This window comes from Coregonus clupeaformis, chromosome 28, assembly GCF_020615455.1.
Source record: "Coregonus clupeaformis isolate EN_2021a chromosome 28, ASM2061545v1, whole genome shotgun sequence".
Classification (NCBI taxonomy): domain Eukaryota; kingdom Metazoa; phylum Chordata; class Actinopteri; order Salmoniformes; family Salmonidae; genus Coregonus; species Coregonus clupeaformis.
The window spans coordinates 34,637,829-34,648,429 of record NC_059219.1 but is presented as its reverse complement, the minus strand read 5'-3'; the positions used below and the strand labels follow the sequence as shown (position 1 = coordinate 34,648,429).

The following is a 10,601-nucleotide window of genomic DNA, read 5'->3' as shown; positions in this document are numbered from 1 at the left end:
TGAGTCCTACTCAGTGATGATAATTTCTGTTTGATTTATTCTGTCTGTTGAATCTATAGATAGATAATCTGTACTCTACTGCATGGGCCTTTCTGCACCAGCTCTGTAAGCCAATTTCTGCCTGTAGTTTCAGTAAAAGTGTCAGTTTGTGACTCACTCCTCTGGCTCGACTGCTTTACTGTGTCCATGATCTGCATCCCACCTATATGGCTTGGAGCCTTAGCTCCTCCATTGATGTACCTATGTGTGTATAAGAGGGAGTGCAAGACTGTATTAGTGCATCTGTGTGTAAGAAAAAGAGGGCACTCTTAAAGGGTTTGTCTGCTGGCTCTTATTACAGACCCTAAACATGCTTATTTCCTTACTTCCTGCCTGCGTACCTCCCCTCAATACACACTCACACACTCCTTACCAAACCACAGCTTTAATTACACTCCCGAAGAAGCCAATGCTCCAGATCTTGGTCACACACACTCAGATACAGACTTAGACACATGCCCCACAGAGGGAAAGAAAGGTAAAGTGGTCTGACTCTGCAGTGTAGACAGCATACCCATGTGAAACTGGGAGCGGCCGTCCACCTAGCAGAGAGAGTACACAGTGGGCTACAGCTCTCTAGGAAATATTCTGTACGTAAGAGAAAGTATCTCAATAGTCTTACATCTTCCTCTGTCGTCAGATCTGAAAAAGGGAAAGACAAAAACAATATTGAGGAAGGCTTATGGGAATTTGACTGTCCAGTTATTTCATCTTAGTGGCAGAAAGGAGACAAGGATCTTTGGAATCATGACCTTCATGGATGGACAGTCAAAAAATTTATAGAATTAGGGGTTAGAGTGTAGGCTGAGGTGAGTTGATGCCCTGGAAAGCGTGTCTGTTTACTGTTCCATTAAAACCATGGTGAATTATTTCCCAGGGAAGGTCAATCATTATAAACCATATACTGAGATTCTACTAATCTGTAACATTCCATAGTAAATGCCCTGGGAAGAATAACAAACTCTCTGGATAGGATAAGTAATGTATATTACTCTTTATTAAGTGACACAGATGTGCATTAAACTTTGTGTACAATATGACTGAGCAAAAAAGATAAAGGCGCTGCTGTACCATAGCAGTAACTTTAGTTGACAATTTGTAAATGTTAATTGAATGTCAAATAAAGATTTTGTCCATGAGGCTTTTTGGTTTCTCTTTCTGGGTCTGCAAACTACAGGTATATTTCCCCAGTGTGTTTGTGTGTATTAGATACTTCAAGAGTTACTGTAGATTTACTACAAAACCGGAGTCAAGATATTAATAGTTAAATATGTTTCACTCACACAACCACAATAATGTGTGCATGGTGTAACACAGGATCCTTCATGAGTTACTGTAGATTAACTACAAAACCGGAGTCTGACTTATTTCATTAAATAAAACTTTTAAATGGACAAACATGTTTCACACACACACACACGCACACGCACACGCACACACACACACAAACACACACACAGGGTTATGTACCAATATATCTGCAGTCCAGCGAAAAAAACAACAACAGTTATGATGACAGTTAAATTACATATTGCAAATGCAAGTTCAGCATACATGATTAAAAGAAGGGCAAAACAAGAAAGGATTGTCCTTGTGAGTATTTCTGGATTCTGTGGCTTCAGTGTTTGTGTTTTGGACATTGCAAGCCCTTGCCCGTCCTCACTAAGTGAAGTTTTTTCCCCCCTCAAAGTAATAAAAGTCTACATTGCAAACCACATTTAGTGGTTTTGTGTGGGAGGCATGTCCATGGAGTAAAAATACCCTTTAGCCAGCGCTGTAGTTACATATCACTCCTTTCATAGAAACTATTTTCTGTAACTTACATTCACAAAAATGTCATATAAGGAGATAAACACATGGGGTCACTTCAGAACTTCCAATAATTGTATATCCTTAGAGCTGAGCATATGAGGTACATGAATGTAAACTATTTTAATTGCTGCTTAGTTTGCTTGGTATGTCAATCAATTGTTGCGTTTCTAAGCTTTGCTCTTGCCCCTTCTGAGTGACCTGTCTTTAACATACCATAAGGCAGCAGTGGAAATCAATGGGTGCATAAATACCTATAAAGTAGAATATCATCAATATGCATGAGTAGGATGGTTACCATCCTCACAGGGAATATAGGTACATTCTAATAGATTAGTGAGTGAAGTTAATTTAACCTTATTCTGCCAGGAAAGTGCTTCAAACTATGTCATTGTTCATGCTCATAACAGCTGCACGGTTAGATACATCACACTCATAATAACCTCCTGGATAACAACAATGCTCAAATCGGTAAACAAAATAACATGTTATGAGGCTCTTCAGTTCTCAGGTGACTTCACAGTCAGTTTATAATGATTCAAGTTCACTTAAATCAGTACCAGCAGTACCAGCCTCAAACTGATCAGTAATCAATCATACAAAGTAAATGTAAATATATTGGGTATATAAATCCATCTTTGGAGAGTGAGAGCATGAAAGGAATGATTCTCACTGGTAGCTGAGTATGTGACATCAGAAGGAGGCAAAGGTAGTAAAAAGTACGTCTCTGCCAAATGTGCCAATGCCAAAGACATTCAGCTGTCTGCATTCCCCTTTGCACAGGTCTGTTTTTTGTCTGTTTTGGCCCAGAGAACAATAGAGGTACATGTATACTGTAAAGTACAATATGTATTGGATCAGAGGCAATGTAAAACACTGAATAGGATACAGTTAAATAGAGCACAATAAAAAGACAGAGCTTTGATGCATATAACAGCTTCGTGGGAATTGTTGGTTGTATGTATTTGTGGGTATGAGTGCATGTGCACATGTGTGTTTATTGAGTGCGTGTATGTGTGTTTGATGAGTGTGTGTGTGTATTTGAAAAATGTATGTGTTTTCATTTGTCAACCAGGCCATGTGACGTGTCGGACTCGTTTGTCAGCATTCAGCGCTCAGAACCGGGTGTGCAGGTTTCAGCCCGGATCCTGTTTCATTCCACAGTAATGTAGGTATCCTCTCCTGCCACGCCTCACACCCTTTCAGAAAAACTCCAGAGGCATTAGCTATGTCTGTCCACCTGGAAGCTGAATGGAGGTCATGCAGAGGAGGAGACAGAGAAAGAGGGAAGACAGCGGTGCGATCCGAGAGTTAGAAAGTGTCTTTCAGCAATCCCAGTTTCCGGAGCGCTTCTCTGCGCGACTCATCCGTCACTCCACGTCCGGAGAACTGCACAGTGATCCCCTGGGGGCGGAATGACGGCTTGGAGATGGACTTCCGCCGGGACTGCGTAGAAGGGGGAGACGCCACCACCCCGTTGGAGCTAGGGGGAGTGCTGTAGCGGAAAGGTCTGGGGGCTGGAGAAAGCACTGGGGCTGAAGCTTTGCTGGGGGACCTCACTAAGGTGTATGCGAGGATGTCAGGTGTGGTAATGGGGGAGGGGGTGGTGTGGGATGGCGTGACCATTCTGGTCTTCTCCCTGTAGCTGTTGACCTCGTAGGGCATGGTTTCTACTTTGGTTGGGATGGAGGTGGAGGCTGGTGGAGGCATCCTTTTGGCCGGGGTGGAGTTGAAGGCTGGGGGAGGCATCACTCTGGCTGGGTTGGAGGTTGAGGCTGGGGGAGGCATCACTCTGGCTGGGGAGGAGGTGGAGACTGGGGGAGGCATCACTCTGGCTGGGGAGGAGGTGGAGACTGGGGGAGGCATCACTCTGGCTGGGTAGGAGGTGGAGACTGGGGGAGGCATCACTCTGGCTAGGTTGGAGGTTGAGGCTGGGGGAGGCATCACTCTGGCTGGGGTGGAGGTGGAGGCTGTGGGAGGCATCACTCTGGCTGGGGTGGAGGTGGAGGCTGGGGGAGGCATCACTCTGGCTGGGGTGGAGGTGGAGGCTGGGGGAGGCATCACTCTGGCTGGGGTGGAGGTGGAGGCTGTGGGAGGCATCACTCTGGCTGGGGTGGAGGTGGAGACTGTGGGAGGCATCACTCTGGCTGGGGTGGAGGTGGAGGCTGGGGGAGGCATGGCCCTGCTCTGGATGTCTGGTTGTGGTGGGTCAGCCCTGGTTGTGGTAACAGGAGCAGGTGTCATTACCTTAGTCTTACCTCCGTAAGGGTTGAAGTCACTGTGAGAGGTCACTGGGTGGGCCTTATTGCCATGGCCACCGGTGGAGGGAGCAGCAGCAGCAGCCTTAGAGGGGTTCACCACGATGGTCTTCCCGCCATAGCTGTTAAAGTCCTTGGATGAGACTTCGGGCGGGGGAGAAGCAGGCTTGTTGTCATGGATACTGGCGTGAAAGCTGGTGTTGACTGTTGCTGGTGGCAAGGGATTTGCCTGTCTGGCCACATCTGGTTTACTCACGGGTGTCAGTGTAGGGGTAGGCGTAGGAACGGGTGTAGGGGTGGCAACCGGAATCGGGGCAGCAGCGGGTTTGGTGTTTGTGCTGCTGTTGGGGGTGATTAGGAGAGAGAGATCCCCTGACGGGGAGCGGTTTCGGGTCAAGCCCAGTTTGGACAGTGCCTCCATCCGGGATTTATTTGGAGTGGGATCCCTGAAGGACTCACTGCGGGTGGGAAGGTTTACCCGGACCTTCTGCAGCTCATGGAGCTCCTCCGCCTCCACAGGGTGGGACGTCCCTGATAGGTTAGCCAGCATCTGAGACTTCCTGTCCTGGAGGTTCACACTGGCCAGCGAATGGCTGTGGTGATGGTTGCTGCCCATTATCATGCTGATGTTGCCGGGGTAATGGGTGGGCTTGGCTGAGGTGTTCGGGCCCTGTTTGATTGGATAATCCGGGGAGGTAGGTGGTCTCTTTATGTTCTCTAAATCGAGGCTTCTATGGCGGTTGGACAGGAGGGAGGAAGAGAGGATGTTAGTGTTCCCCCCGCTCCCCTGGTGCTCTGCGATCTTCTGGGCGATGAGGACGGGGGTGGGGACGGAGCCTACAGGCTGGTACAGGGCGTGGCCATAGGGGGCACTGTCCTTGCCAGGGAGGGGCAGGTTGTACTCTGTAGGAAAGTTTTCCATCGCCTCGCGCCTCGGCTTGTTCTCAAAATGCCTCTCAGGGTTGTTCATCACCATATTCTGGGTGAAATCTGCGAAGAGAAAGAGTTTGAGAAGTAAACTCATCAGTTCTCTATACATTCTGTATCTTCAAAAGACAAGGTCAATGGCAAGTCTATATCTTCAAAAAAACATTGGGTCAATGGAAAGTCTGAATCATATCTCTTGTAGAATCACAAATCTTGTAGTACAAATGTCAATGCTGAGTAATCTGTCATTCTGATGATAGTGATAAAGTCTGATCTCATTTGACTGTAGCAATTCTAATGATCCAAGGGACTGATAATCATAATCAAATGTAAACAGTACTGTTAAGGGTGGAGCGAGGAGTGGACTGTGCTGTACCTGGCATGGGGGGGTTGAACGGTGCCTGTATGGGCTGGACCAGATCAGGCTGTGCTGGGTGAACCAGGTCTATGATGTCCTGGTCCTTGGGGCTGGTGGGTCTGTCCAAGGCTGAAAGGGGTGGTACAGGGCTGGGGCTGGGGCTGGGGGTGGATGCCAGGATGGGGGGTCTTGGTCCATCAAGCTCAGCTACTGCTGGGGTAGTCAGCAGGGAGTCGATGGTCTCCTCAAAGAACAGGATACAATCCTGCTCCTCCTGGCTTAGGAACTGCAGCGCCTTATCCTCCTGTAGAGGTCGACACAGAGCACAGGGCAACACAACACACATGAGTTACTTGGATGGGAAGCGCCGGCTACAGGGACACACTAGTAGATCATCAAAAACATAGGTTAAAGGTGCTCTTTGGTTAAGGGGTAATGGGTCACACATGAGTTACTGTTATACTATACTGTATGTCACAGTAATGTCTCTCCTATTCCATCTCAGGTCTAGTGTATGGAATATACTTCCTGTTGCCCAAAAAAGTTATGTAAAGGATGGAAACAAACACAGATCTTGTTCGTTTAGCCTTTCCCCTCGTACTCTAAAGGACCACACACACTACATCGAATGATGATCTGCCGTTCGTCTGACGTTCGTTCGGCGCACTGTGTTTTAGGGACCACCCGCGGGTGGACATCTGACTGCCAACATTTTTGCACGATTCTTAACTGAGAGACCCTGTGTCCCAATCCATCCAGCTGCCTGCCATCTCTCGTATGTTTGTGTATGTATGTGCGACGGTGAGAACACAGGGCTGCTTGTTTATGCTCTCCCACCTCCCAACCTTCTAATCCCCCCAACCTAGCTCAGAGACCCCCGTCCTGCCCCCAACCTAGCTCAGAGACCCCCGTCCTGGAGGGAGGAGCCTACACCCTCCAGCCCCTCCCACAGGGAGGCCTCACTGCCTACATGTTACATCACTACCTGTCCCTCTGTACAGAGCACATTCAGCCACGAACACAACACAATAGAATAGGCATAGGGTATCCAATGATAGGGCTGCTTTGACGGCTGCTGGATGACACTGACTATAGATTTTTCCACTTCTCCCTGGGGTCTGTTTCACTCAAGATAATGCGCTGAATCAAAGGGCATCCTGGTTAGACTGTTTAAAATGAACCTTAAATGGGTTTAGGAAAAAGGTATTAGGTCAACAGAATGACCTAATACCTTTTTGGCCTACGTGTGTATCATCTAAATACACACGTAGGCAGTAGACACACAAACCTGGGAAGCGCACACAGACCCAAATACCTGGCTGACAATGGCCAATTTTTATTGCAACAAGAAAAGAAAATACAGATGCACCCATACACCTTTCATCGACAATTACCACCACTGTCAATCAGTGACAAACCAAATATTTTTGTTTGCTGTTTCAGGTTACGACCCTGTGCCTGTGATTACTAGCGTGAACAGATTACCACAGCAGCAGGATGCCATCTCGTTGCTAGGTATCACTGTAGGGATGGAGAGATCAACCTTTACCAGAGTAAATCTTTACCACAACACAGACCTACCTGTTCTACTGAGCCACACATACACACACACATGTACACACGCACCCATGTGCACACTCACACACACATGCACTCACGCACGCATACACCTGCAGACCAACCCCGTCGAAACCAAACCCAAAGACCACTGACTTTTGTTGTGTGAAGCAGGACCTACAAAACTGCACCTTAACCGGTTTCCATCAGTCTCCGTGGTGTGTGTGTGTGTGTGTATGTCATCCCCGAGGCATGCAACAGGATGTAGTGGTTAATCCTGTGTAATTTCTCACTGACAGCATGACAGAGGGGGGCATGGAGACAGACTTTTCTGTATAAACAGCACAGTCAGGTTTTTTTTACAGTCACACAATGAAAAGCAACTGCTCTAAACCAGGAACAGGTGGGTGAATACTTCAACGCCATGCCCCCCTAACATGGGTGCATACATTGTGAACAAAGGGAGAAATATTTAGAAATGTTAACCTAAGATACCAAGAGAATAAACCATTAACTAAAAGGGTTTCATATAAGTTATACTCACACATGGTCTACTCCGGGAGTTTCTTTTAGTGCCATCGTGACCCCCGTTGACCCCGAAGTGAAGGTTCGGATTGGCCTGCTCCCGGGCGTCCATGATTATCGGGTCAAATGCCAGGCGACTCGTGGGCATCTCATGAAGGGTCAGGGGTTTCCGAGCAGTCCTTGGAGAGAAAGTCTGGGAACGTGTCTGCTCTCACTCTGAAAACAGAGAGAGGAGGGACCGCTTTAAGGAAAGGAGGCCAGGTCAAACAATAACACAATAGTAGGTGTACAGTATAAGACTACTTCCCTGATAGCCTGAACAATGGCTGTACAGTAATAGAATGAATGTAATAATACGGTGATGTTTCGGTTTACTATAATATCAATATCATGTTGTTGACTCTCAATAATCTCAGGGGAGACAGCTGGTGAGAACAGAACACTCTCCCACAGCTCCCCTGGGAAAATGTCTTCCTCCTTCCTTCCCTCCCCAAACACTTCTTCAGTGTAAATCTATTTAATGTAAATACCAAACTCTCAACCCAAAGTTTGAACTCCAAACTGACACTGACTCAACCATCTCAGCTGAAGTGAAGTATCAGTCATTTTGCAACAGGTTATCCCCAAGCATAGCCAAGAACAATGCGCACCTTGTTCAGTAGGTCCCTCCACTGGTGAGTCCTTGTCATTTATAACACAGTTATTACACTCTCTATAGCAGGTAGTTATTACAATATACCTAGCACCTGTCACTCCGTGGGTAGTCATGGCACAGCATCACTAGTACAGAGCTCATAAACTGATAGACGAGTTATTCTGGATCAGGTATGTTAGCGACGAGCAAACAGGCTCCACCTGACAATCCCTCCTTGTTTAGGACCTTCAATTGTATGCTCAAATGTTGATGAGTCATTTGTCAAGGTGACTGCTTTGACACATTCCATTCTCGCCACTAGTTTCGACGTAGCCTATGAGTTTATGTCATGAACAAACAAAGCCTAAAAGGAAGACTTCATATTCCCAGTCCCAGTATTGTCTTGGCAGATTTGAAATATTATACCCTGTGAGTCCAAAATAGGCTTCCATAGACACACGGTATGGTAGACACATGAATGTACTTTACTTCACTTTCTTAAAATTGAGATATGCACTTACCTTTATACTAATCTCAAAAGGACCACATGGTACAGATAAAAATATATTAAAATGTCTCAAAACTTCACTCTGTATACAGGGATGAAGTAACAAACTCTTCCCTTTCGTAGAACAAAAAACATAAAATCGTTAGCTTTGTTCTCAAAATTCTCTGCCCTCCCGTCTCCTCGCGGTACAGGCGTACTTGGCGAACTCCCCGTGCGTAATCTGGCAGGTCTCCTGTTCCAGTGGAGCGTCAAGCGCACAGAACTCCATCCAATACGGCAGCTGAGCAGTAAACTGGAGCTTTTATTCAAGTGCTGGAGACTGCCCACTGACTCATAGAAATGATTAAGAACGCCTTTCTTTGAGTCCCAGTTAAATATGTAGGCTATTATAGGCTTTTTCACTTAAACAATTAAGTAATCTTGGCTAATGACAGCATGGCCAGCCCTTGAACTTAACGCACGCACTAACGTGTCACATCTGGACTGTTCTGCAAACCTTTTGCTACAGACCCTATAGCCTACATATGAGCTAATATCATGCACGGGATGTAATTAATAATCCTGTTTAGCCTACATATCCCGTGTAGCCGCTTTTGCCCTGCCCTGCCCTGGTTGGGACCAAAACTTAACAAACCCGACTCTCTAGACTAGAGTTTCATTTGTTTCAGCTTTGGCACAAATGAGGTTGGCACTCAATGCACGCCATATCCTAGCATTGTTATTTACAGTTCATTCATAGGCAGGCATGTCTGTTATTTTCATGAATCATAGTGCCTCTCTTTTTTTCTAGCCTGGTATTGAAATTCCAAAGAACTGTTATCATCATAGCCACTCCAAATTTAAAATGCAAGACAATTGGAGAATTGTTATGTCATTTGGTTTACGTGCGAACATTGCGTTTAATTTGAGGACAATTTTTATTTTGTCATGACCCAGAAGTCTTTGGTCGCAGTTTTTGCTGCTGGCTTACACTAGTCGCCACCCATAATAGAAAGAGGGTTCATCTTTGTATCTGTGCCATAATTGCTTCTGTGACCGCATGTGCAGCACCATTGAACGCTATCTCCATTTTAATTTAAATGTTCCTAATCTAAAGGAAAAAAACGTAAAGCTAATCTTGGGGATTTAACGCCACCTGCAGTGCTGGAGTCCCCAGTGGCGATCTGTCATTGAGGGAGCCCCACCTGTTTAGCTCAAATTAAATAAAAAATAAAGTATATATATATATATATATATATATATATACACAATATTTTATTTATTATTGTTTTTGCCTGTTTTGCATGTTATTTTGGAATTAATACGTGTCACAAATCAGTTTGCAAACAATGTAAAAAATAATGTATTGAGTTAATAAAGCTGCATACAAACATGGTCTCTTTTTTGCTTTCTTGAGTAAGGCTTTCTGTGGTGGAGGGGCAGCCAGCGGAAAATACAGAACGTAGGGGATGGTAATCTTCTCTAGTTGCGCCGTGATTGGCTCAGTGTTCTGTCACTCATGGGGACACTAGTCACTGCAAAATCTACAGGGAGAGCTAGAAAGTTCAAGCCCCCTTGGGTGCTGCCATATATTTACATTAGAAGTGCCCATCCAAGAAGGCTCAAGGTCATTGGCCACAGATAAAAGGACATCAAATAACGTTATATCTACCGTAGCTTTGATTGGACTGATCACGTCTACATCATACTTTCTAAATCTTAGCTAGCCAGCTAGACAAGCAGTCATCATCATGAATCACGTCGACAATCTACTGGCAAATCCTTTTCAATCATTGTCATATGAAGATAAATTATAGATAAAACATATCAGTGCTCATCGGCCATTGGTCATAAACATTACACAACAAGTTGGAAATCACAAATTCAACAATGAGTGGTTTGGAAGGAATCAGTGGCTAACTGCAAGTGTTGCAAAGCAATCACTATTTTGCTTCCCCTGCTATTCGGTGGTCCAAGTCTGGGTTTAAAGGTCTATTTTCCAAGCTT

The 10,601-nt window shown here is 45.6% G+C and overlaps 1 protein-coding gene across 1 annotated transcript; it reads right to left on the bottom strand.

Annotated features, from left to right (window-relative positions):
* Window positions 1–361: 361 nt before the first annotated feature.
* Window positions 362–8,867, bottom strand: LOC121543725 (polycystic kidney disease protein 1-like 3). Its single transcript, XM_041853873.2, has 4 exons — window positions 8,629–8,867; window positions 7,493–7,689; window positions 5,410–5,695; window positions 362–5,096 (listed from the first exon to the last, which is right to left on the bottom strand). The coding sequence occupies exons 2-4, from the start codon at window positions 7,619–7,621 to the stop codon at window positions 3,160–3,162; spliced, it is 2,352 nt and encodes a 783-aa protein (XP_041709807.1). The 5' UTR covers window positions 7,622–7,689; window positions 8,629–8,867; the 3' UTR covers window positions 362–3,159.
* Between the last annotated feature and the right edge of the window lie 1,734 nt (window positions 8,868–10,601).

What these genes read in the sequence shown, in the direction of transcription:
- LOC121543725 (XM_041853873.2), bottom strand. Translation starts at nt 7,621, where the DNA reads ATGCCCACGAGTCGCCTGGCATTTGACCCGATAATCATGGACGCCCGG. An exon ending in ACTCCCGGAGTAGACCATGT is followed by an intron (nt 5,696 to 7,492) that starts GTGAGTATAACT and finishes CGACCTCTACAG; the next exon opens with GAGGATAAGGCGCTGCAGTT. An exon ending in GTTCAACCCCCCCATGCCAG is followed by an intron (nt 5,097 to 5,409) that starts GTACAGCACAGT and finishes TTCTCTTCGCAG; the next exon opens with ATTTCACCCAGAATATGGTG.